Raw genomic sequence first — 27,451 nt, 5'->3', positions numbered from 1 at the left:
GCCTGTGCTCCGCAACGGGAGAGGCCACAACAGTGAGAGGCCCGTGTACCGCAAAAAAATAAAAATAAAAAAATAAATAAATAAATAAATAAATAAATTGAACCTAGTTAAATTTAAAAGCTTTTGCACAGCAAAGGAGACCATCAGCAAAATGAAAAGACAACCTACAGAATGGGAGAAAATATGGCAAACAATGTGACCAACAAGAGATCAATTTCCAAAATAGACAAACAACTCATATCACACCAGTCAGAATGGCCATCATTAAAAAGTCTACAAATAACAAATGTTGGAGAGGGTGTGGAGAAAAGGGAACCCTCCCACACTGTTGGTGGGAATGTAAATTTGTAGAGCCACTATGGAGAACAGTATGGAGGTTCCTTAAAAAACTAAAAATAGACTTACCATATGATCCAGCAATCCCACTCCTGGGCCTATATCCTGAGAAAACTATAATTTGAAAAGATACATGCACCCCAGTGTTCATTGCTGCACTATTTACAATAGCCAAGAATGGAAGCAACCTAAATGTCCATTGACAGATAAATGGATAAAGAAGATGTGGTAGATATATACAATGGAATATTACTCAGCCATAAAAAAGAATGAAATAATGCCATTCGAAGCAACATGGTTGGACCCAGTGATTATCATACTAAGTGAAGTCAGACAGAGAAAGATAAATATCTTATGATATCACTTATATGTGGAATCTAAAAACTGATATAAGTGAACTTATTTACAAAACAGAAATAGACTCACAGACATAGAAAACAAACTTATGGTAACCAAGAAGGAAAAGGGTAGGGGGGAAAGGATAAATTAGAAGCGTAGGATTAACAGATACACACTACTATATATAAAACAGATAAACAACAAGGACCTACTGTATAGCACAAGGAACTATATTCAGTATCTTGTAATAACCTATAATGGAAAAGAATCTGAAAAAGAATATAAATCTACATACATACAAACATACAAACATATATATAACTGAATCACTCTGCTGTACACCTGCAACACAACACTGTAAATCAACTTCAGTAAAAAAAAATGAAACTTATATTGTAATAAACTGTTTCAAAATTTTAAAATAAATGATGCAATAAAAAAGAAAATAATAAGTATTCAAATTCAGGATAGTGGGGAAAAGAGAAGACAGAGTAAGGAAGAAATATGTAAGTAAATGAAATGGTAATTAATGGTCAATTATTAAGAATTACTTAAGTTGGTAGTGGATTTGAGGGTGTTGATTTTATTTGTCCCCTTCATAACTTACATATCTGTGACATTTTTATTTATACTTTTTATGTTAAAAATTATATAATAACTGATATTAAACCATAGTAACCATGGAAAACAAATCAATGGGATGGAATAGGAAGTCATAAAAATAGACTAGGATGGTTCTGTCTCCAGAATTGATGGAGTAGCTCCTATCAGATGGATTCATCTGCTCATATAAATTATAAACGCTGGACAAAATATTGAAACTATTTGGAGGCACTGGAGAGTAAAAGCAGGCAGAAACTGGAGGAAAGTTGACACTTATCGAAAGTGCATTTCCGTTTTTAAGGCTTTTCAACTAAGGGTAGGATACATTAACAAAAAGGGTCCAAGCTACACTGGAAGCTAAAACTCGGAGAGAGACCCACAGTTTTACTGGATTGAAGGACCAGAGGGAAAAGATCTGAGCCACCATGGTAGCTGGAAAGTGAGAGGAAATTCACAGAAAGGAGAGAACCACAAATAAAATCAACATCCTCAAATCCACTACCAACTTCATCTTGGGAGAAAACTCCAGGATTATGTATATAAACTTTGCCCAACTCTCTGGCTGACCCTTGAACTACACATTGAAAGGTGTGGCCCACGTCCCCTACTGCCCCAAATCAGGTGTGGGTTGTGACTGCTTTTTTCAATAAAGTAAAGTAAGTGAAGCTGTGACTTTTAAGACCAGGTCATTAAGGCCATGCAGATTCTCTTGTGCATGTGAAACTCACTTGGAGTCCTGAGCCACTCTGATGCCACAGCACTGGAATGGTCAAGACCGAGCTGAGCCTAGCCTTCCAGACACCCCACCACCTCTGGCAGAACAACTACCAACCAAGCTCCATGTGAAAGAGAAGAATCACACAGCCGAATCCTGCCTGAATTCCTGACCCACAAAATTGTGAGAAACAACAAAATGGTGATTGTCTTAAGCCATGCAATGCAGAAAGACATAACCAGAACACCATTTATATACAGTTCGCAAAACTAAATAAGTGGCTTATGACAAATAAATAGCAGGCATACTTCTTCAATAATCAAATATATTATTACAACGACTTAAATTCCCCTGCAAAATTAATTATATTTGTTTTTTTTTCCTTTATAGAGGAAGAAAAAAGTAGGATATATTTGTAATCTAAGCTACCTAACCAAACAGTAATGTAATATTGGGGGACATTATATATGCACCCATTATACAGTTAAACAGGAATCCTGAAGTTCAGTGAAATCTTGTAAGCTAAAGATTTTCCAAATTTCACACTATTCTTGAATGCTTATAACCCACTGCTAGTTTTCTGACTCAAAATGAAGACATTAAAACCAATGAGTCTCCTCCAGCCACTGCTGAAGAAAGCATTTCCTAAGTGGAACGTTACTTTACACTCTTCTCCCTTAAGGTAGACAAGTCCTTCCACTTTTCTACTAAAATCAACTTTGCAGATGGGAAAGCCAGGATCCTGAACTTGATTTACCATGTCAGAAGTGTTCTAAAAAGAAAACTTCCTCCTCTGAGAGCTTAATCCTATCTTCCACTCAGACCCAGCAGTTTCCTTCACGGAAGAAAGAATATGGGAATGGAAGCAGGTGCGGGGGAGGAGAGGGATGGAGAAGCCCATTTCAGCAACTTCCTGTGTAAACTGGCAAAAGGAACTTCAATAAGCATCCTGAACAGAAGCAAATGCCCTTAACCTAAACCACAAAAGCTCAGCTCTATTTTAATTAGTTCCTTACACTTAGACTTTTGTGTCTCAAATTATGACAAAGTTTTTTTGGATCCTAGCTGAATTTGTTGTAGCCCCCTGATTCAAGCACAAGGAAATGCCCCGGTACTAAACAAGTAAAATGTAAGAGCACATTCAACAAAACTAATGCCTCATTAATAAATTTCTCCACGCTTAAAATTTCAACGTAAGAGAAATAACGTTCTCCAGTTCACAGAGCAGTGAGAAGCTACAAGGCCAAGTCACACAATAAGCCACATTATTTAGGTCAAGAGTAAAATGATTAAAAGGGATGGAATGCTGGTGATAATATTCAATACCTTTCATTGCTAGCATGAGGCCTTTCAGCCTGCCTAAGACAGGAGCACTAAAGAGCAAATTATATTTAAGAAAAAATGCTGACAGCTCATCAATTGATTTTCAATGAAAATGCTAAAAAAATTAATAAAGAAGTTAAGCTGCTGAAATACAGTTTCACCAATTAGCTTAATGTCAGAGAATTCTAATTAGGCGTCTTGAGATTGCTATTTAGCGTTTAAGCCTTCAGAGTGCCAAATTCTCCTTTTCACACAAGCTGGTTGCAAAATTAAAGACATTAGGCAGCCTTAATTACATTATCAGAACAGCTGGGATTAGACAATCTCTGAAGTCAAGACGGCATTCTTTTGTCACAGGGTGGAAATCCCTGGCTTTCCAGGGTGCCGGATTTTGGTGCCGTTCCATATCTCACCCATACAAAGCAAGCTGCATTAGAAACAAAAAAATTTGCAGACGAAGAATAGAGTAATGCTCAGCAAATAATGAACACATTACTGAAAAAGAAAAGGTAGGTGAAAAGATTAAGCCTGAAATCGGTAGGTTTTGCTAACACCTCTATTGGCGGCTGGCCGGCCAGCCCTCTGGTGGCAGTGAGACTAAGGGAAAGCTCTGTGAACCCGCTTGGCCAGTGGATACAGCTCTGTTATCTAAAGCTGAAGCACATTTATACTCCCTCATCCCACGGGGTGTGAAATTAGCAGATATTGTTTTTACACAGTTTTGCCAACACAATGTCTTTTATGCCTTTACATTGTTTATAAAGCAATGTTTTCTTGCACATGGGAACCCTCTTTTTAATTCTAATTTTTTAAGCAACAGGATAGTCTCTCCTCTCCCCTCTCAACTCCATTCCTTAGTCCTCCAAACACCCAACATTGTTTTTAAAGGACTCATTTAACAGCATGATTTCTTTTCCAAATAAAAAACTGTAAAAATTGGGATTGTTGGTGGTGGGGATTCGCGCAATCCCCTGAACAGTGGTCAATCTGAAGGTGGCCAAAAACCCACCTGTTGGCATTAGCCATGAACCAAACAGAACTTCCCAAGTATTCCAGGCATTAATTTTTTCTCAAAACCTAAAACTGCTCTAATTTTTCAATTCCAGTTTTTTACATTTTAGATGTGGTAATTAATATCTGCTGTTATCATTCCAGCCACCATCACTGTCATCTGGGATACTGCATAGTCTCCTAACTGGTCCATTCCTGGTCTGTTCATCTCCAAATCAGATCTCTTAAACTGAAAATCAGATGGTGTCACTTCCCCGATTATAACTCTCTCGTGGTTTTCCACTGCATGCGAAATTAAATCCAAAACTCTTGCCACGGCCTACGATGCTAGTTCTACAATGTCCTCTCTCACCACCCCTAAACCTCACACTCCAGCCACAATGGTCCTCTTCCAGTTCCTCCAATACAGGCGCTGCCTGGGGATGTATGTTGCTTGTGCGGGTCTCTTGATGGAAGGCAGTTCCTGAGGTTGCGTGAGACTGGCTTCTCTTCACTCAGGTCTCAGCTGAAATGTCTGAGGGCTCAGCTTAAAATATATCACTTTTTCAAAGAGGTCTTTCCTGACCATCCAGAATAAAGTAACACCCCTTCCCCCAACCAACATCCCAACACTCTAATACTAGTTAGTCTGTTTTTGGTTTGCCTTAAACACTTACGACCATCTAATATCACATTTATTTACTGTTTACTTGTTCCTTGTTTGTCTCCTCTACCAAAATGTACACTGTTGAGAGCAGGTGCCCCATCAAGTCTCATTCATTATTGTATCTCTGGTGTCTAGTACTTTATCTGAGGACAGAGAGATGAATAGGAATGTAAGTGGTTCCTGCCCTCAATGAGTTTACAGTCTAAAGGGGGAAAGAAGCGAGCAGGTAGAGAATTGTACAGTAATTCAGCATGCAAATAAAGACCTAAACGACCGAGCTACTAACTACTCCTGGGGTTCACAGGTGGTTTCAAAGAGGGTGACTCAAAGCATGATGAATGCGTAGGAGCGCTTCATGATGGGGAAGGAGAAGGGGAGATAAGGGAGGGGCAACTTAGGCAGAAGACATAACTCAAAGGATGAAAGAGCATCACACTGTGTTTCGGAAGGAGTGGCTCGCCTTAGCATGAGGTGAGGCTGGAAAGGTGCACAGGGGCAAGATCATCAAGGACCCTGACAAGCCTGCTAAAGAGTCTACACCTGGGGACTTCCCTGGTGGTCCAGTGGTTAAGACTTCACCGTCCAGGGCAGGGGGTGTGGGATCGATCACTGGTCGGGGAGCTAAGATCCCACATGCCTCGCGGCCAAAAAAAAGAGTCTACACCTGGTTCTGTAGAGCAGTAAGACTGTGTTTATGAACTTCACAGAGGAGTTTTGGGGGAAGGGCAAACAGGCAGAGAAACAAGCCCTTACAGCCCACCTCAACCAGAGAGGCTCAACTTTTATCTGTTTCAATATTGGGATTCTGAGTAAGACTTCATGCTTTAAAAATCTTGAAACTCACATCTGAAGCTCAGGCCTGCTGAGGGATGCTCCTGGGAAATGGACCTGTGCTTCACCCAGTCTCACAGTAAATACTCAGGAATGTGTTGGGATGGCTTTGCACCACGTAAAAAGGCAGGCACCTGGCCAGAGCCTCCAGAACAGACAGATGGGAGGGGCAGGTGAGAATCAGAGAAAGCACATAAAAAGATTCAAACATACTAATGCTGTGTTCACTCTTGAGTTGGGACATGTGAATATTTGCTTTATTGAGTCTTAATACACAAACACACATACGTGTTATATATAGTCCTGTATGCACGAAAATTTTCATAACTAAAAAGCACACACACAAAAGCAGGCATATGTCAATTTCTGTGGCAACACACACATTTAATGATTAAATCCCCACTAAGTAAGCAGACATACTGCTTTGAATATACATTTCATACTAATAAGGACAAAATGTTCCTTTATGTGATTTCTTCTAAAACTGCAAAGCCTGACTCCAAACTTGCCCTTGACAAAGGACCCCAAAGGAGGCCAGAAAACTTAGCATAAATTCACACAGGCCTGAATGTCCACAAGCCATGAGCTTCCAACAGTAAAACTTTAAAAATCCAGTTAATAAAGATATTTCTATATGCATAGGGTATCTCTGGAAGGATAGAGGAGACAAAGAGAAAAGTGACCATTACTGGGGGGAGGAACTGAGAACTGGATCAGGTGAAAGGGTGGGGGGGTCAGAGTGGGAGAAAGACTCATTTTCACTGTAAACTTCCTTGTAATTGTTTGAAAGTCTTTTTTTTTTTTTGCGGTACGTGGGCCTCTCACTGTTGTGGCCTCTTCCGTTGCGGGGCACAGGCTCCGGACGCGCAGGCTCGGCGGCCATGCTTCAGCCCAGCCGCTCTGCGGCATGTGGGATCTTCCCGGACCGGGGCACGAACCCGTGTCCCCTGCATCAGCAGGCGGACTCTCAACCACTGCGCCACCAGGGAAGCCCTGAAAGTCTTTTTACTGTGCTAATATGTTGTTTAAAAAACATTTTTACTGTGTATTATTAGTTTTATTTTAATATCTGTTTTATAATGTTTACTGTTACATTATTTTTTAATCATAACATTGTTCTTTAAAAATTAAAAATACTTGCTTAAATTGGTAAGACAAATAACCACAAGAATGGGGGAAGGAACATCTTACAGCCCAGCTATGGTTGAAAGAACTATACAGAATGTTTCAGCTGTTTGCTGCAAGGAGACAGGATTCAGAGGTTTACAGCCAAGTTAAATGCCTTAAAACAAACAAAAAACAAACACTCTTCAGAGGAATAAAACAGAATCCCGAGTCTCTACCATTCGTCATCCACAATGTCCATCAGGATACAATCCAAGATTGTTACACACATGAAGAAAAAGGAGAACATGACCCATACTCAAGAGAAAATTTAATCAAGAGATTGATCCGGAGATGATTGATATGTTGGAATTATACCAGGATTCTAAAATAGCTGTTAAAGTTCAAGGGTGTAAATGAAAATATGGTTGTGATGAATAAACAAACAAGAAATCTCAGTAGAGAAAAAATACCCAAATGAAATTTCTACAACTGAAAAATACAATATCTAAACTAAAAAATTAACTGGATGAGTGTAATAGCATATTAGAGACAACATAAGAAAAAGTAAGGGAACCTGAAAATAGATCAATAGAAATTAACCAATCTGAAGAAGAAAGTAAAATTGAAAAAAAATCAACAGAGCCTTAATACCAAAGGGTCTAACAATATAATCTGAGTCAGAAGGAGAAGAGAGAATAGTACAAAAAAGATATTTGAAGAAATAAAGACTAAAAATGTCTCAAATTTGGTTAGACATAAATTTACAGACTTAAGAACTTAGTGAACCCTAAGTAGGATATTAACAGAGACCACCACACCAAGGCACTTCTTTAAAACCAAAGATAGGGACTTCCCTGGTGGCACAGTGGATAAGACTCTGCACTCCCAATGCAGAGGGCCTGGGTTCAATCCCTGGTCAAGGAATTAGATCCCACACGCATGCTGCAACTAAGAGTTTGCATGCCACAAGTAAGGAGCCCGCCTGCTGCAAACAAGGAGCTCACGTGCTGCAACTAAGGAGCTGGCAAACTGCAACTAAAGAGCCCTGGAGCCACAGCTAAGGAGCCTGCCTGCCACAACCAAGACCCACCACAACTGAGACCCAGCGCAACCAACCAACCAACCAAATAAATAAATAAATAAATAAATAAATAAATAAATAAACAAAACAGAGAAAATATCAAAAGCAGCTAGGTCTATATTCTAGCCGTTTGATTTAAAGGGAATTTCTGATTTAAATGCTGAAACATGAAGTTTCAAAGTTTTAGACACCTGTTACCCAGTTGAAGGGGATACATACTCTCAAAATAAGATAAAATTTATCAGGCTAAGACTGAAAATGAGATAAAAGATGTCCTCACTAACCTACTTCTACTACATCACCAAAAACGTTAGGGGATTGTTTACTTGTTTATTGTCTAGCTCTCTCACTAGACTATATGGACTAAGAGAAAAGGGACCTTTGTCTGTCTTATTTTCCCTGTATACCAGTTTCTAGAACTATGCCTGGCACACGATAGGAGTTTAATAAATATTTGTTAACTGAATAAATGATATTACTTAAAGCCATACATCACGTCCTACGTTAAACAGAATGAGGGTAAACATCTCAAAAAAAGATATAATATAGGTAACACTATTAACATATTTAAAGAACTAAGAGTTTTCATAGCAATTGTTAAGTCAAAGAGATAGTAAGTTATGTGTGAATGTTTATACTCCAAATATACAAAACCTATATTCCATTCAACCATCTCTTCCTCCTATCTAAAATGAACACTAAATTAATTTTTATTGAGGAAAATAAAATAAGATTCCTGACATAAAATAATTAAATCACCTGTCCTGCCAACTCCAATCGCTTGTTACCATAATAATCTCTGTCGTCAACTTTATTATCTCCTTGGGCCAGAATTACTCTTCGCACCATCACTGCAGTATAGATACATTTGGCTCGGAAATTGAATTCTTTAACCTGTAATTCAGAAATCAGAGAAAATTTTTGAGACAACGCACATTAAAATTTAAGGTGCCTCAAGAAAACAGTCAATGTTATCATATTTAAATAAGAACATAATGAATTGTTTTGATTCTCCCTATTCAAAGAAATTCAACTAGTCTATAAACTTCCTGAGAGCTGAGATGATGACTTTTCATCTTTGTACTCAATACCTGTGGTATCTTTTCTTCAAAGATGACCACCATCAAGTCTTTCCCTCCCTATATGTTTTATGCCATTCCTTCATTAAGAAGTGGAGTCCATCACCCGCTTTGGGTTGGCCTGTAAACTAAAAGTTTCCGCTTCCTTTTTCTTAAAGTCCTGAAGTACCATGTGAGAAGTCTAGGACACTCTGTTGGGGAGAAAAGGGCCACATGGAAAAGCAATGAGGAGCCAGAGATATGAGTGAAGACGCATCTTGGATATCCACCCCAGTCGAGCCTTTGGATGACTCCAACCTCAGCTGCTATCTGTCTGCAACTTCATGAGACCCAAAGTGAGAACTTCCTTCCCCACCACTGAGCCCAGTCAAACCAGAGAACCAATGAGAGAGAGCAATAAACAGTTATCTTAAGCCATAAAATTTTGGAAATGTTTGTTATGCAGCAATAAATAACAGGAATGGTATATTGTCAGGACTCACCAAATATCTATGGAATGAATCAACAGACTGATGAATAAATTTGCTGCAAATGTTCTATTCAATCTTCTCTTCTACAACTGAAATCTACATAAACAAATCTGGCCCAATCAGTAAGTTAAATCAGAACTGGTTAAATCATTGCACTGGTTTGTTTGGGGAGACAAAAACCTTAGGTAACTAGGTAAATTCTTTCTCTACAACCTAAACGATGAGTTCTGAGACTACGGACTAAGCTTCTGCCAATTCTAAGGAACATTTTATAGGCTTGTCTATAGAAAATTCATATTATAAAATTTCTGTTTTACTTTCCTTAATCACTGAGTAAGACCCCAATGATATCCTATTAAGTTTATCACTATGACAGATTAAAAAACAGCAACCGGTCTCCTTCACACATTTTTCTGTTGTTGCTAAGGAATTACACTAAATAATATAGGATGTTAGAAATTCTGTGTATGTTTCCAAAAGTCCATTCTCCTTCAAAGGAAGTTTCACGTCTTCATTAGGTCAATTTACCCCCTTTCTATTACTGAGAACTTTAGAATGTGTTAAAAGAAATGTGTTAATTTTGGAATGTGGTAAGAGAAAAAGCAGCCCTAAAAGCTATTTTGTCATCTTTTACTCACAAAACAATTACATCAATAAGAAAGGCTGGAATAAATCTAGATCTTCAAAAAGAAAAATCTCTGGTCCATCCTCAAACAAACAAACAAAAACCCCTACAACCCTATACCAATTACCACAACACTGAGCAGAAGAACCCAGTCTTTGAGTAGCTGTCGGTAATTTACATTCCCAGTTGCTATTTACAAACTGTTTGGTCCTCCGTTCAGATACATCTAATTTATTTTTTTTTTCTGATTTTAATGTGGTGAGTTACATTGAACATGTAACTCTTCTAGTTGTATTTACTATTTTTGTTAATGAAAAAAATGAAGCAAATTTTCATGAACCAAATTTTCAACTTTTAACAAAGTCCGTATCACGTGTTTATTTTGCATAAATAGTGGGAGACTCTCCCAAGACATTTATAAGTAGAAATAAATATGGATATTTACAGCAGATGCCCCACTGCACTTTAAAAGGCACTTGAACATTAACTCATTTTGCTGTTCCCCCCTTTTTAAACTACTATATGCTGAAAAATAAACCTTAGGTCTAAATTGAAAAAATAAGTTAATACTGAGCCCATTTTTCCTACTGATAAGGAGAGTAGGAATCCTTTAATCTAGTAGCTGACATCACTTTTTGGTAGAATGCCAATAGTTCCGTTATCCCTTTGTGAACTATCTGAAAGAGGGAAAGAAAAAAGACTTACCAAATGAGCTTGGAACACTGAAACAGAATTGTTATCGCCAAAACTCTGGAGTCCTTTTAATATTATCTTGGAGGAAAAAGAGGTCTTAGGCATCTTGGGGAAACCCTTAGAGCAGCGGTTCCCAAATTTTAGTGTGCATCATAATTACTGCAGGGCCTGTTAGAACAGATTGCTGGGCCCCACTCCCAGAGTGTCTGACTCAGTATGTCTATGGTAGAGTCCAAGAACTTCTGGCAAGTTCCCAGGTGATGCTGACTCTACTACGTAGTCTGAAAAACTTTCACTTCCAAGGAACTGACAGGCTGGGCTTCGGAGCCAAAGCCTCAAGTACAAGTGCAGGGACTGCTGAGCATCCTGCCCATCTCTCTCCCTCTATGTGGATACATCTGAACCAGTGCTTTCTACATTTTAGTAATTCAAGTATCACTATCATGATTACTGTCATATCTCTGTAACACTTAAAGTACTAATTATTTAATATTTTTAGTCAACTTTAAACAACTCTTTTTTTTTTTTTTTTGGTGGTACGCAGGCCTCTCACTGCTGTGGCCTCTCCCGTTGCGGAGCACAGGCTCCGGACGCGCAGGCTCAGCGGCCATGGCTCACGGGCCCAGCCGCTCCGCGGCATGTGGGATCCTCCCGGACCGGGGCGCGAACCCGTGTCCCCTGCATCGGCAGGCGTATTCTCAACCACTGCACCAACAGGGAAGCCCTAAACAACTCATTTTTAAGTAAGCTTCATCTATACTATAATACCATAAAATCCTAAACACCACAGAAATGGATTTAATGTGCTAGTTGTATTTTTTCTAATAAGTACATAATTATTTAAAGAAAAATGTCCTTATATCATCTAAAATCACCTCTAACAGTATTCTTAGGTAAATATTGTCCTAAACCATTCTGGAAAATGAAGGTCTTTTCTTGGTTTATCTATTCTGACTTTACTCCTCACTGGATCATATATAACAAAACTTCTTTTATTTTTAAATTTATTTATTTATTTTTGGCTGCATTGGGTCTTCGTTGTTGCATGCGGGCTTTCTCTAGTTGCGGCGAGCAGAGGCTACTCTTCATTGCAGTGCGCAGGCTTCTCATCGTGGTGGCTTCTCCTGCTGCGGAGCACAGCCTCTAGGCACGCGGGCTTCAGTAGTTGTAGCACGCAGGCTCAGCAGTTGTGTCTCACGGGCTTAGTTGCTCCATGGCATGTGGGATTTTCCCGGACCAGGGCTCGAACCCGTGTCCCCTGTGTTACGAGGTGGATTCTTTTTTTTTTTGTGGTACACGGTCCTCTCACTGTTGTGGCCTCTCCCGCTGCAGAGCACAGGCTCCGGACGTGCAGGCTCAGCGGCCATGGCTCAAGGGCCCAGCCGCTCCGCGGCATGTGGGATCCTCCCAGACCGGGGCACGAACCAGTGTCCCCTGCATCGGCAGGCGGACTCTCAACCACTGCGCCACCAGGGAAGCCCACGAGGTGGATTCTTAACCACTGCGCCACCAGGGAAGCCCTAACAAAACTATAAAAACGGTAGCTTAGGCCCACTGCAACCACACAAAAGTACCAATGTTCAGCTTTATCAATTTACATAAATAAATTTCGGTACAGCCAGCATTCTATCAGGTAAGGCTCTTTAACCAAAAGGTCTCCTCAGCTGTTGTACAAAGCTAAGTGAGGCCCCAATGGAGACATGATGGCCATGTCTGGGAGCCAGCAAACCATGGAGCTTTATGTGCACCCTATCACTGAATTGGCACAATCGTATTAGTTTCATTGTTCAGATGAGAAAACTGTAGCTTAGAAAAGTTAAGATTTGCCCAAAGTAAATCAGCTAGGAAGTTAAGAAACCCAGTTTGAACCCTTATCTCTCTGGCTCTATAGCCCTTGTTTCCACTACTCATTTTTGCTATTTTGAGTTTTAAACTGTTTTTCTAATCACCTAAAATTCAGTTCAGACACAGCTTTAACATTAAGAGTTTTCTAATTCTTTGAATTAGATCAAGGATAAACATAAATGAGTGGCAGCCAAAGGGCAGAATCAAAGACCCATATTATTTGGCTAACAAGGTGTTTCAAAATAAGAAAACAATCATTAAGATTCAGTTTAGGTGGTCACTGTTCACTTCTGCAGTTCCTTCAACTTTCCTTTATTTATAATCAGCCCCTGAATGTAGAGTCTGCAATCCCTGAATTAGATCATTGTGCATAATACACATGCTAATTCATCAAAAACCAGACTATTTGGTTAACAAGATAGTCTGACTAACAAATAATTTTATAACTTAGAAAGAGTAGCATATATATTAAATGGGAGTGGGGGAAGAACGATTCTTGCCAACATGGCTGATCTCTGTTTAACAATAAGTTAATTTAAAAAAATAAATATTAAGGGTCAGAAGGTGGGATTCTAGCTCGCTCTCTCTCTGACAACTAACCAGCTGGATGACAAGGTAAATCATCTAGCTTTTCCAGACCTGAGCATCTTCACTGTAAGTGAAGGAGGCTGGACAATGTGAACTCTAAAATTCAAGGTCTAGGAGATAAGCCCATCCAATATTTTAATAAGTATCTATGGTAGTGATGGTACCATAACATTGAGAATGTACCTAATGCCTCAGAAATGTACATATAAAAATGGTAAATTTTTGGGACTTCCCTGGTGGCTCAGTGGTTAAGAATCCACCTCGTAACGCAGGGGACATGGGTTTGAGCCCTGGTCCGGGACGATCCCAGCCTGTGTGCCATAACTACTGAGCCTGTGCTCTAGAGCCCATGAGCCACAACTACTGAGCCCACGTGCCACAACTGCTGAAGCCCATGTGCCTAGAGCTCACGCTCCACAAGAGAAGCCACGGCAATGAGAAGCCCGTGCACCTCAACGAAGAGTAGCCCCCGCTCACCACAACTAGAGGAAGCCTGCACGCAGCAACGAAGACCCAACACAGCCAAAAATAAATACATAAATTAAAAAAATTTTTTTTAAAAAGGTAAATTTTATGTTATGTATATTTTACCACAATTTTTAAAAAAGTATCCATATGGGCAAGGCACTGTAAGCTCGTTTTAAGTATTTAAAAATATCTAGGACACCATCCCTGTCCTTCAAAAGGAGAAATCTAATAGCAGTGCTACTATATACATGAATATAAAAAAACTGTAATTTTGGATTGAAAGAAGAACCAAGAGAGAGTAAACATGATGATGATACAATACAGCTAACATTCTCTAAGTACAAATAAACTATTGATAATGGAAGATTATTTCCAGGGCAGTCCACTGGAGAGTCCTCTTTAGGATTCTCTCTTTTCTTAATGAGCTATACTTTAATTAATGTAAACTTGTATTCAAAATTCTTTAACAGAAGTGCATGGACCCCACAATGATCATTATTCAGTTGCAAAGGGGTTACTCACTGGTACATGGGTCAGAATGGTAGAAGCCAGGAGCTCTCTTGCTTCTTCTATTTTGGTTTTCTTTGGTCCACCTCCCCACATCCTTTGCCTTCTTACTTTGTTCCCTATATATTTTAATGCCTGTAAAAAACAGAATATATTTATAATAATGTTTGAATGACATCATGAGAGAGAATTTGTTAAACTACCCATACATGACACTATAAGCAAAACAGACAAGGATCCTGGTTATAGAGAAAGCTGAATTGGTCCTAGTCAAAAATCAACATTTGTCATAAATCAATGACAAAGTAGCATTTACATGCTATTTAATATACTGGTTCCCTTTTTATTTTATAATTTGTTTTCTTACTATAAAATTGATACATGATCATTGTAGGAAATTTAGAAAATACAGAGGAGATAGATGTATCAGCCATCAATCTTCCTCCCAGAGAGCACCACAGTCTATAGTTAATACTTTGGGGTAGTAGTTTTTCCCCTCAAGAAGGAATTACACCATGTATGACCTCTATCCTGAAATCAACAAAGCATTGCTGAAAGAAAACAAAACCTAAATAAATTGAGGGTTATGCCATTTTCATGGACTGGAACATATAATAGTGTTAAGATGGCTTACTGTTAAAATTCTCTCCAAACTGACCAAGAGATATATCATAATTGCTAATTATACTCCGGGCAGGCTTTTTAAAAAACAAAAATTGATTGATTCCAGAATATATCTGGAAATGAAAAAGAACAGCCGAAACAATCCTGAAAAAGTCAGAGGATTTACATTACGTGATTTCAATTATAAAGCTATAGTAATCAAGACAGTGTGATGCGAGGGTAAGGGCAAACGGATCAATGGAAGGGAATAACAAGTGTGGAAATAAACCACACTTTTATGGTCAATTGATTTTTGACAAAAGTGCCAAAGCAATTCAATGGGCAAAGGAAAGTCTTTTCAATAAATGATGTCAAAACAACTAAATATCCATAAAGTAAAAAATTAACCTTGACCCTTATTTCACACCAAACAGAAAATTAGTTTAAGATGGATTTTAGACATAAACATAAAAAGTAAAACTGTAATGCTTCCAGAATAAAACATAGGAGAGTATGTTACTGCTCTTGGGGTAGGCAAAGATTTCTTTAAATGGAAATCAATAACCATAAAAAAACAAATAAAAACACCCTATTGATAATCAGATTTTATCAAAATTAAAAACTGCTCATCACAGTAAAGATGATGAATAGGGAAGTAATGGGCTGGGAGAAAATGCCTGCAATACATAAACCTGACAAGGGATTTATATCCAGGATATATGATGCATATTTTTTAATTTTAATCTTTTTTTTAATATTTTTTAAAGAGGACTCTGAAATTCAATAATAAAAAGGCAACTCAATAAGGAAAACGAGCGAAAGATTTGGACAGACACCTCACAAAGGAAGTCGATAAGCACATGAAAAAGTGTTCAACATCCTTAGGCATCTGGAAAATGCATGATTAAAACCACAATGAGATACCACCAAACACCCACTAGAATAGCTAAAGTTAAAAAGACTGACAACACTGAATGTTGGTGAGGATGTGAAGCAATCAGAACTCTCAGACCCAGTTCGGGGGACTGCAAAATGGTACCATCACTTTGGAAAAAGATCTGGCAGTTCCAACTTTATAAAAGTTACATACACAACGGCTTTTTGATCCAGCAATTCTACGCCCAGATATTTATCCAAGAGAAATGCCAAACTGTTCAGGCAGAGACTTGTACACAAACGTTTATGGCAGTTTTATTTATAACAGGAAAAGAGTGAAACAAACCAAACATCCATCAACAGGAAAAGATAACAAACTGTGGTATATTCATACAATGGAACACTACTCAGCAATAAAAAGGAACATGGGAATTCCCTGGTGGTCCAGTGGCTAGGACTCTGTGCTTTCACTGCAGGGGCACAGGTTCAATCCCTAGTCGGGGAACTAAGAACCTGCAAGCTGCACACTGTGGCCAAATTAAACAAAAAAAGACCAAAAAAACACACAGAAAACAAAAAAACAATAAAAAGGAACAGACCACATGGATAAATGACATAAAGAGGAACAACTTGGCTGAATCTAAGACAATACGCTCAACAAAAAAAGCTGGACACCAAGAAGTTTACACTGAATAATTCCATATATAAAATTCTAAAACAGGCAAAACTAATCTATGGTGAAAAAATAAGATCAGTGGGGGGAGAAGATAATAGAGGTGAAAACTAACTAGGAAGGGCATGAGGGAACTTTCTGAGGTAATGGAAATATTCTATATCTTATAAAAATTATACAGTTAAGATTTGTACTTATCAGTGTATATACATTTTACCTAAAAAATGAAATATTAAAAACTAATCAAGTAATAGGTAAGGAGGAGGTAGAGATTTAGATGAAACAAGAATGGCAAAGTGTTTTTAATTGTTGAAGCTGGGTAATAGGCACATGGGGTTCATAATACTATTCCGTATACTTTGTATATGTTGAAATTTTTCCATAAAAAAAAGTTTGAAAAGAAGAGGATAATGTGGTTCTTATTATTTTGTAAAAGCAACAAAGGCATTTTTTTTTTTAACTGGTTTTCAGTTAGAAGAAAGGGCTGATTCTTGATCCTGGAACTCCTGTCCCCAGTTACCTGCCTGGGAAATTTCTTCTCCATGCTGCAAAACCTAGATCAGGTATCACTTACCTCTTTGAAGGCTTTCCTAACCACACTCCTTTCTCTGTGCTACTTTAATTCCTTATGTATAAACAATTGAGTACTTCCATTCATGTTCAGATCACACTATATTTTAATTGTCTATTTACCTGTATGGCTCTCTTACTAGATGACATGTCGTCTTTTTCCTCGATTCCTAATGACTAAAATAGTGCCTAGAACTAAATGGAACTCCTCTGTTAAGACTGGACATCAAATCTAGGAATCTTCCCTGGTTAAAAAAAAAAGGTCATTTAGAGTGTAAAATAAACTAAGACCTTTAAAACACAAGCTGTATAACCTAGCAGTAAGTAGTAACTAAGTAACTGACTGAGGCAAGTCAGCAGTTGGTGGGAACCACGAATAGATAGGCACTTCAGTTTTCCCTAAACTGAGCTGTCTTCATTAAATTTTGGTCTTCTAGTTCCCTTGGGAAGGAGGCTAAAGATTCTTCACTTCTTTGAGGAAGAAACATGGGAACACAGGGGAACCTGGTATTCTTTCTGATGTAGCAGAAAGTCACCTCTTCCCTAGAATACCTAATAAAGTTGCCAGGGGGTCACAGTGTGAGGGTTAGGGTAAGAGCCCAATCTGTTCATAAACAGGCCAAGATGACACCTCTAGTGCATCCTATCCTCCCAAAAAGGTAATAACTAATTTCTTCTCTATTTATCAGAGCCCCTGGCAATGAAAATGTAAAACATCCATGACCAATATAACAGCAAAAAGGCTTTGTGAGCAGAAGTGGAGGAATCACTGAAAACGGAAGCATTAGAGACAAAACAAAACACAGATTTTAAGCAATCCACTAAAGTGCCATGTCGTCAAAAGTTCTATTACATAAGATAAAGTGTACTTCCTACATTTTCGATTAGAATAACACAAAATTTTCATGTTACCCTAACTCATATGTTCAATTTATCAACCATTTTGGATTACCTGTGCCTCTGTAACCTTTCATCAGTTGCAAATAATTAATCTTTGCTTTAATCCAGCATACAGAGAACAAGCCATCTCAAACTTCTACTTCCTGTTTGTCTTTCTCACGTTAGGAACATCTGTCTTTCTTAAGTTAAATAACTGCACATTCTCCTCATCTTTTAACTGAACTTTTCTAGTTCCGTTAGCTAAAATTTTGTCAGTACCTATTTAAGAGAAATAAATGAATGATTTTCCAACCCACTGTTTAGCCCCTGCTCAAATAGCTTTACAGTGAAAAGGTTATCTGACCAACAATGATGATGTTTGTAATAAATGAATAATGGATCTCACTGAATCCACAGGGGTAGCATTAAGGTAAATCATTCTTCCAAGGCATTATACAGCTTTAAAGCATAGAGTGCATCTTCCAAAATTGAGCCAATTCCTCGGTGTTTCTTAACGTTTTCTCTTCACGTTCTTGGAGCCCCTGGACAATGTAATTTCAGTTTATAACAAAAATGCATATTCACTAAATATTTCACTTTCAATGAAGAGCAAAATTAGAATCTCCTAAATCCAAACAACTTCTCCTGATGCTGCCTGCCTGATAACTAGAGTTGACTGTTAATTAACTACAGAAAAAGAAGGCAGTGATAAGAATAATCCCTACTGATCTGTGCTTTTGAATTATATGTACTTACATACGACAATCAACCTTCCTAAATGTTTGGCTCAGTCTATGAAAAATATCAAGACTGGTTTGACTTTTCAGAACACATACTAACAGATATAAGATGCTATCTCTAATAACATCCTGGGTGACAAGAAAAAAGCAGCATGGAATTTGTACCTTGTAAACAACCCACAGAACAGACAATATATGTATGGATATATAAGAATTGTCCACTGTGCTTCTACAGTAAGGAATTCCTACCTCCCAGGATGACTATGAGGAATGTCACTACTGATTTACACTTAGGCAAGCACTTTACAAATGTATAACTAAAAATCCTAAGTATGGCAATTAGGGCTCCCTGTCACATTGGAAGGGAAGTGCAATTATTTTGATTATGTTTAGCATATATACAGTTCCCTAACTTCATCTTTGAGTCTTGTCCTACAATCCACAGGTTCCAACTGGTAGTGCCCAAGGCAGGTCAACGAAGGCTCTGTAGTGGTAAAGGGGTTCTAAACCTGGGTGTTTCTTGCTGGACACACTGCGAATTCAGGAAAAGGGATACAGACCACATACAACTGGATGCTGAAAGCAACTGGAAGTAGGGAATAAAAAGGAATATTAAAGAGAAACACAGGAAAAAAAAAAAAACCTTCTACACTAGAGTTGCTGTAGTTTAAAAACTTGTATCACTCAGGCAAATAAGGAAAAGAAGAGTACTTGCTATTCTATCAGAACAAAAGCCTCTTGGTCTCCCCGCTTCTAAGTTACACACCAAAGGCTGATAATTTGTCTAGGCAAACTCCTTCCTCCAATCCCTCAAATAATGAGTCAAAGAAGCTTCTCTACCACTCCTCCCATCTCCCCAACATCCTCCCCAAACGTATACCCTTAGAAGTCACTGCATCTGATGCCTTATCAATGAGCAGCATTAAATCTCCAATTCCCTTTCATAGCAAAGGACAACATGAAAAGACACACCTGCATCTGTGTGAAAATCTGAGCTTTCTGGCACTCTTCCAAACTGGGCCCAAATGCAGCCATCACGTGCTCCTCTGTTCCAATCATCTGCACAATTTCCTGGTCACTCTCAACGCCCATGGCCTAGGAAGGAAAGAAAAGATAGAATGAGTGTTGGCTTTGTGTTAACTCACTGACATTTGCTTATGCTAATTTGGCATTGTTTGTGGGTATTACTTCTAAGCAAAAGCTAGCTCTTTTCTCAGAAACGGTGCCATCTGGCATTGGCAGCCACAGCCCAAGCTGCAGAAGAACCTGAAACAGAAATCTTGATTAGGAAGAGGAAAACAAACATTCTCAAGCACTTTTTGTATGTGTACTGTCTTCTATAATTTAAAGTATCCTATGATTTTCATCATGAGAAAGGAAGTAGGGAGGTACAGTGGAGACACTGGTCACAGTTACAAAGGCAAACTGAACAAAAAACAAAACAAAACAAGACAAAACAGGCAAAGAGCAGTAAATCAGAAAATATGCATATGGCTGAAAATAAACAGAACCCCAATTAGTTTTGCCACAAGATTAATTTCTCTGAGAACTGTCAAATCATGCACCTTCAGGCTAAAGGAATTTTTCTTAACGGATGTTTTACTTCACTATTCTAGAGATATCAAGCTCTACTTTATGCAGGTTTTTAAAGAGATTTTTATAAAACCAAGAACACACTTAGGTTTAAGAAACCCACTTATCTTTAAGCGTTTCAAGGTGGCAGCCGGCAACGCAGGTCTTTGTAGATTCCATATGGTACTAAGGCTTACTCCTTCACACATTTGCTTGGCATTCTGCCGTATCAAGATATACAGCATAATCTCACTAAACCTCTCTTGGCAGAGGAGTGAAGGGGAAAGTTATGTTTGCGTTAAAATTCTTCCTTTAGCTACACAGAGAAAAGAGAACCAGGGGTACTTGTCTAGTTAAACTTCAATGATCTAGTTCTCAGTTCTCCACACACAAGAGAGAGAGAGGAAAAAGGAATTTTGAGTCCGATGCAGAACATGGAGAACATGAACCTGAGTACAACGGAAAGGGAACCTCTCCAAAGCCAAGAGAGAATGTCAACAACCGGCCTGACAGCCCCTATCACACGTCACCTCCTCCACCCCAGTTTCTTCATTTGTCACGACAGGGCACAACCAGGCCCCTTCCAGCTCAACATCCTACAACCCTACATTTGAATTTTGGTAGTCTGTATCTTAAAATTCGATTTGGATACCTTAGGATCAGATGCACGCTTATTGAAAGTTTTGAAGCTTTTGGGGGCAGTTAAATAGATGCTATGTCCCTTTCAGGCCAACTGTGATGGTTTTGAAAACATTCATGAATTCTCTGACACTCTCTTCAAAAGGTAAAGACTAATTCTCCTCCCCTTGAGTGTGGGCTAAACTTAATGACTCATTTATACAGAAAAGGTGGAAACGACTGCATGACTATGGAGCCTTGGTCATGGAAGGCACTGCCGCTTCCTGCTGGCTCCCTTGTGGCAGCCAGCGGCCATGTCATGGAGACACTCAAGCATCCATGGAAGGTCCAGTGGTGAGGAGCAAAGGCTCTCACCCTGAGGGTGAGCCACCCTCCAGCTCCAATCCGGCCTTCAGACCACTGTAGCCCTGGCTGACACCTCGACTCATGAAAGACCCTGAGCCAGAAGCACTCAGCCAAGCAATGCCCTAACCCCTCACCAATAGAGACTCTGCTGTAATTTGTTATTCAGCACAGGTAACTAATAGACCAACTTTGGGAATTAAATCTACTAAACTTAAAAAAATATATTTTAAGTGTATAACTTGTTTGGTTCAAAAAAAGTTTTGTTTAGTGAACAAATAAAGAAGTTCTAAGGATACAGATCTCTTTTTTATATGTTAATTTTCATGTTTTTTTAATCTCTGATATGAAGCACTTATTCAAATGGACACTAGACACCGACTCCAAAAATTACACAAATTCATTAAGACATTTAGTCTTTCATGGATTAAAGAAGAAAGCAATTCTAAAAAATTATCAGTTCTAATTTTTAAACAAATGAAAACAAAAAACAAAAAACTGGATTATCCTTTGACCAAACACACTGAGTTGCATCTACTCCAATGGTGATGGCGTATATGTAGAACCATCTGCACTTCCTCCTTGGTCTGCCAAGCAGCCACGCAGCAACATCAGATGAGAATATTTCTCTGTGAAAAGCTAAATAGAATACAGGTTAATTTTTACTTGTCAATCTCTCAAAATAATGTTATATGGGTTTCAATGGAACCAAAACATTTTTTAAAAAAAAACAATACTAAGGCAACAGTTTGCAGTCACCTTCTCTAAAACCTCTGACGTGAAACTTTGTAACTAATGCACCTCCCTTCTCAGAGGAAAGCCTGAACACTAAAAAGAGACCTATTCAGCAGGGGTCCCCAACTCCTGGGCTGTGGACCGGTACCGGTCTTGGCCTGTTAGGAACCGAGCCGCACAGCAGGAGGTGAGTGGCAGGCGAGCGAGCGAAGCTTCATCTGCCGCTCCCCATCGCTCCCATTACCGCCTGGACCATCCCCCCTGCTGCCCCATCCATGGAAAAACTGTCTTCCACGAAACTGGTCCCTGGTGCCAAAAAGGTTGGGGACCGCTGCTATACAGGACAGATGGCAAACCAAGCAGCAGGAAAAACATAAACACTCTCACTAAAACATAAATAGAATCCTAGAGTTGAAATGGCAGTGGATTTCTGGTTGAGCCCCCTTTCTTTAGGCAAGTTAACATCTAAATCATCTGGATGCCACCTATATTACCTTAATACTGTTTAGTTCAGTAATCTCTAAGTAAAAAAGACTATATACTTGATTGCCTCTCTTGGTGTTTAATAATGAAAAAGTCCTTCCTTATTTGACATATGGATTGCCACTTCAAGTTGTCCTCATGCTGATCTAGGCAGTAATTTTATAATTGCACAAAACTCTCGAGTGGCCTAACGTGAATCTAAACAGACTACTTAGGCCTACCAAATATTTCTAAGTTATGAAGCAAAGATATGCCAAGCACACGGTAAATGACACCATATGTGCAGAAAGAATGATCAGTGGCAAAGCTTTGCTCTAAAAGGCCTAAACTCTTCCCATAACAGATCACTGAAATACAGGGTGATAACTCAGTCAGGTTATCATCAACTGTGCTCCAGCTCCAAAGATGGAACTGACTTTATGACTATTTAGCCTTTGGAAGTCACAGCTACAAATAAATGACATACTGCTATGGAAATGACAGCAAAATGCCCAACCATTTTGCTTTACAGACATAATTCAGACATCTGAAAACTAGCTTTATATGGAACTCTTTGTACTCCAGATAATCTGAAATCATTTCACCTAACTAATAAGTCAAAAGTGAATGCTACTCAATAACCTTATGAAAAAACAGCAGAGATAATACGTTTCAGCAGAAGGTCACCCAGTCTGGCAATCAGCAATAAGAACAAAAATAAGGGGAGGTGCTCTTTAAAAAGTGGCAGGAAGTCTTCTCCTTGGATATCCACTAAGTGTGACTAAAAGTGTGATTTTTAGAGACAGAAAGAAGAATACTAATGAGCAGAAGAGAATGATATGTAAGCTAACGGTGACATGTTGAAATATATTACGTGAAGAAGGGAAACGGGTAAGTTGTTAAAATATCTAACATTCAGAAATCACTAATTTTTCTTTAAAGTAGACAGAAGTCAACCTATCATTACCAAAAGCAGTCCTAGCAGATAATAAAAGAACTGTGATGGCCCACTTTAACTTTGTAATATTTTCTCTTTAAAGATCAAAAATTTCAATATAATACAATGCCCAACACCCTTGATTATTTGTCCTCTCTTCCATAAAAATTTTCAGACTACAGATGCCATCATAGTGCAACTGTTGAACACTGAGGGATACAAATGTAGAGTAGGGAAGATTCCTGGGCAGGAGAACGTCTGTAGCGATTCAAGTCCATTAATAAGGCTGATCTAGGCCTTAAAAGCTTTATCCGTCATATTCAGACTCAGCATGGAGTCTGGAAACCCTGCTGCTTCTGTCACTTTTAGCCAATTGTTGGCTACAATCAACAACCATCAAGTCCTAATGACTGTCAAGGTCTGTGTTAGGGCCACACAAAACACAAAAAGAGAAATGATGTGACTTTTCCCGTATCCTACTTTATTTTCCGGGGCTTCTGACATTAAATGTGTAAGAACTCAGTTAAAAGAAATAGCATTGTCTTTCTACGCAGTCTACTGTTCAAAATATATATTATCTCATTTGCTCTTCAAACAGCCCCCTTAGGTGAAATGCTCACTTGGATAACTAACTAGATATAGTTATCCAAGACTCAGGAAGATTGGGAAATCTGCCCAAGGACACATAGCTAATAGGTGGAGAGGCTGGAAATCAACCTAGATCAGTCTGATTCTAAGATACCAATATTCTATGCTCCCTCCCAGATGGGAAAGTCTCAATAGTGGTTATCAAACAAGTTATTAAAACATCCCTATTGTGGGAGACCAAAAAAAGTGACTATGTGTGACCAATGAATTTAATTAATTTATTTGAACTGAAAACTTATAAATATTTATTTTAATTCATATATACTGATTAAAATGTAATGAATATGTTTCAGGAGAAAAATTTAATGACATGCACCAAGTTTCTAAAAATATATATAATCCCACGCCCAGGAATTAAGTCTCACAAAATAATCAGCAACATGCACAAACATGTATGTACAAGGACCCCCAGAGTTGTGTATAAGAGTGAAAACTTAGGGGAAAAAAATGACACGTAAATGTCACACTATAGGAATTTGCTTAATAGATTATACCACATACACACATTCTATACAATACCTACTAAAAATAATGATGTGGATTTTATTAATAGATGAGGAAAGCTAGTCACAATTCATTGTTAAATGAAAAAAATAAAATAAAATCAATGTGTATATTATAAAAGCAAAGGAAAAAAGGTCTTGAAAAAAATATATCCAAAAAAGTATTTATACTTTTTGGTGGCTTTCTGAATTTTTACAATGCAAGGACTATTTTATAATCAGAAAGGGAGAAGTCTGAAATCTCAACTACTGGCTACATAAAAATGCACAGTTAATTTATAGCCCCATTCTAAAAAGGATTTAATAAGTCAGCTATAAATATATGTATACATTTACAACATAATGTTAAACAAATTTGACAGAAGAAACTGTCTTATCAAACTTTTGTCAACTAGTAAAAAAAAAGTATTTAATAAAGATTTTCTGGTTTTAAGGCATGCATGTGTCTAGTGATCCATTTTCCATATGAGTGATATAAGATTATCTGCACTATAATTAATTTATAATTTCTGGTCTAAGGAAAGCAGTCCGGAATGCACCTTCAAGCATTGAAACCATCCATAAAAGTCCTTCTGATGCATGGTAACATACCGCCCTCTGCTGGAGATGTAATTTTACATAGATAAAATTTTCTTTATCCACTAAATCCCTCTATGTACACAAGATACTGCGCTGAGCACTGTGGGATCCCTATAAAAAAAAGACAAAATTACTTTGCCTTTTACAAAAATTATAATTACAAAATATATAAACTTTGAAGAAAGGTAATAAAAAAGTAAATTTAAGAATTCTCTCTGCCCCCCGATATAATGGTACTGCTATTATGATCATCATCATCATCCTAAAAAGAAAATAAATGGCATCCTCTCACTTAGAGAAATCAAAAGCACATTAAGCTATACTAAGCATTAAAAAATTTCCTACAACCTCCTTCTTGTAATTGCTTTTAGAATATGGATGTGCCCTGAGTTAATGAACCTGACTTGTCAATATCCATTCAATACCTATGAACAACTGGCGGCTTATCAACCTCTAAAATTATCTGAATTACCCAGTATCTTTCAGTAATTCCTCAAATAACCTGAGCTCTTTATTTCAATCAACCTAGTTGTCAAGATTCATTTTATACCCATATACCTCATGTTCTACAAAGTTGCTGCAAACACTGAATTAGTGAACAGTGAAACATTGTTCCCAGGGGAAATACAGAGTTAGGTTCTTGTGAGCCTCTGGTTACATTTTCTTCAACTGATCAATACAGAACCTTGTTTTAGGCGTGTTCTGTTTAAAGACACCTTATTTAATATACATCATCTTTGACTCATTAACACTGTGATTGTGTTCAGCAGCACCGTAACTCATTCCTGAATGAAGCTTATCTAACACACACATTTTCCCCCGTAAGGCACACTGAAGGCTTTTTGTGATTAGAAACACTACACAGCACGTCAGCACCATGCCTGGGCCCATTTTAAACAACAAGATCGCTTACAAACAGCACAAAAATTTGAAACACATGACACTAAATAGACTGCAAAAAGGGCATCTGTCTGTAGTACGAGAGCTGAAATGAGAAGGTAGGATACCCCCATGTTTGATCTCAGCTGGGAACGTACGAGTTTGGTGACTCGAATTTTTCGCTGCTCTGTGCCTGCATGTGTCTGTGAATAACTGTAAAATCACCACACGTGATGATTTGGGGGTTACAAATAAGTTTTAGCAAGTAGGAGAATTGCCAAATATAGAATCTGCAATTACTGAGCATCAACTGTATCACATAATGCTGACTATTTTTCTGTTTGATTAATGACTAATACTACAAATAACCATTCATAGAATATGTATAATATTTAAGTTGCAGAGCAGGCTAAATGGGCCACTATTATCTGAGAATTATCTGAGAAGACTTTACCATTTAAACATTATTTCTATAGGAAAATGTCTTTGGGGTTCTAAGTCAACAATTCACAAACAAGATAAATCAGCTTTAAAGATTCGTGTTTATGAAGAAATTCACCAGAATCCTGAAGTCCATAAAAAAGAACAAAAAACTTGGTCCATACTCTCTGACCTAGAAAATTCCACTGCTAGGAACTTAGCCTACAGATATCCTTGCCCTGTATAAAATATTACAGCAGCTCTGTAATAGCAAGAGCTGTATATGTCCACTGATAAGGGAATGGTTAAATAAATTATGGTACACCCATAAATGGAACCCTTTGTTAAAAAGAACATGGTAGGGCTTCCCTGGTGGCACAGTGGTTAAGAATCCTCCTGCCAATGCAGGGGACATGGGTTTGAGCCCTGGTCCGGGAAGATCTCACATGCCATGGAGCAACTAAGGCTGTCCGCCACAACTACTGAGCCTGTGCTATAGAGCCCACGAGCCACAACTACTGAGCCCATGTGCCTAGAGCCCATGCTCTGCAACAAGTAGTTGTGGCACTACTGAAGCCCGCATGCCTAGAGCCCGTGCTCTGCAACAAGAGAAGCCACCACAATGAGAAGCCTGCGCATGGCAATGAAGAGTGACCCCGTTCACCACAACTAGAGAAAGCCCGTGCGCAGCAACAAAGACCCAACACAGCCATACATACATACATGAATTTATTTATTTATTTAAAAAAAAAAAGAACATGGTAGCTCTGTATGAACTAATATAACCCTATCTCCAAGATGTAAGTTACAAAAAAGAAAACAAGCTAAGTGCAAAATAGTGTGCAATGTATGTAAGTAAAAAAAAACAGAAAAGAAACCTACTACATACCCATGTGCTGTATATGCACTGACTATCTCTAGAGACATGCACAAGTAACCAGTAGCAGTGGTATCCTTTAGTAGGATAACTGCAGTTAGGTACAGGTGGGTGGGAGGCTTACTAATCACTATATACCCTTTTGTACTTTTGGAATTCTTTATCATGTATCTATTAAAAAAAAAAACAAAATAGATCACTCCTTTTTTTTTTTTTTTTTTTTTTTTTTTCTGCAGTACGCGGGCCTCTC

General features: G+C 38.3%; 1 protein-coding gene across 9 annotated transcripts in view; it reads right to left on the bottom strand.

The window, feature by feature from the left end:
- The window catches only part of POLR3B (RNA polymerase III subunit B), a 115,048-nt gene that overhangs the window by 67,385 nt on the left and 20,212 nt on the right, over positions 1 to 27,451 (bottom strand). For all 9 annotated transcript variants that reach the window (XR_003680141.2, XR_008617575.1, XM_007100966.3 and 6 more), the window contains 3 exons: positions 19,581 to 19,703; positions 14,283 to 14,402; positions 8,752 to 8,886 (listed from right to left, as the gene is read on the bottom strand). Coding sequence is in view for 7 of the 9 variants with exons in the window: in XM_007100966.3 (XP_007101028.1) it covers positions 8,752 to 8,886; positions 14,283 to 14,402; positions 19,581 to 19,703 (378 nt within the window). In the remaining 2 variants the exon portion in view is untranslated. The remainder of the gene's footprint in view (positions 1 to 8,751; positions 8,887 to 14,282; positions 14,403 to 19,580; positions 19,704 to 27,451) is intronic.

The sequence above is a fragment of the Physeter macrocephalus genome, chromosome 6 (genome assembly GCF_002837175.3).
Source record: "Physeter macrocephalus isolate SW-GA chromosome 6, ASM283717v5, whole genome shotgun sequence".
Taxonomy (NCBI): domain Eukaryota; kingdom Metazoa; phylum Chordata; class Mammalia; order Artiodactyla; family Physeteridae; genus Physeter; species Physeter macrocephalus.
The sequence above is the reverse complement of the archived record's forward strand: the minus strand, read 5'-3'. Positions and strand labels throughout refer to the sequence as shown.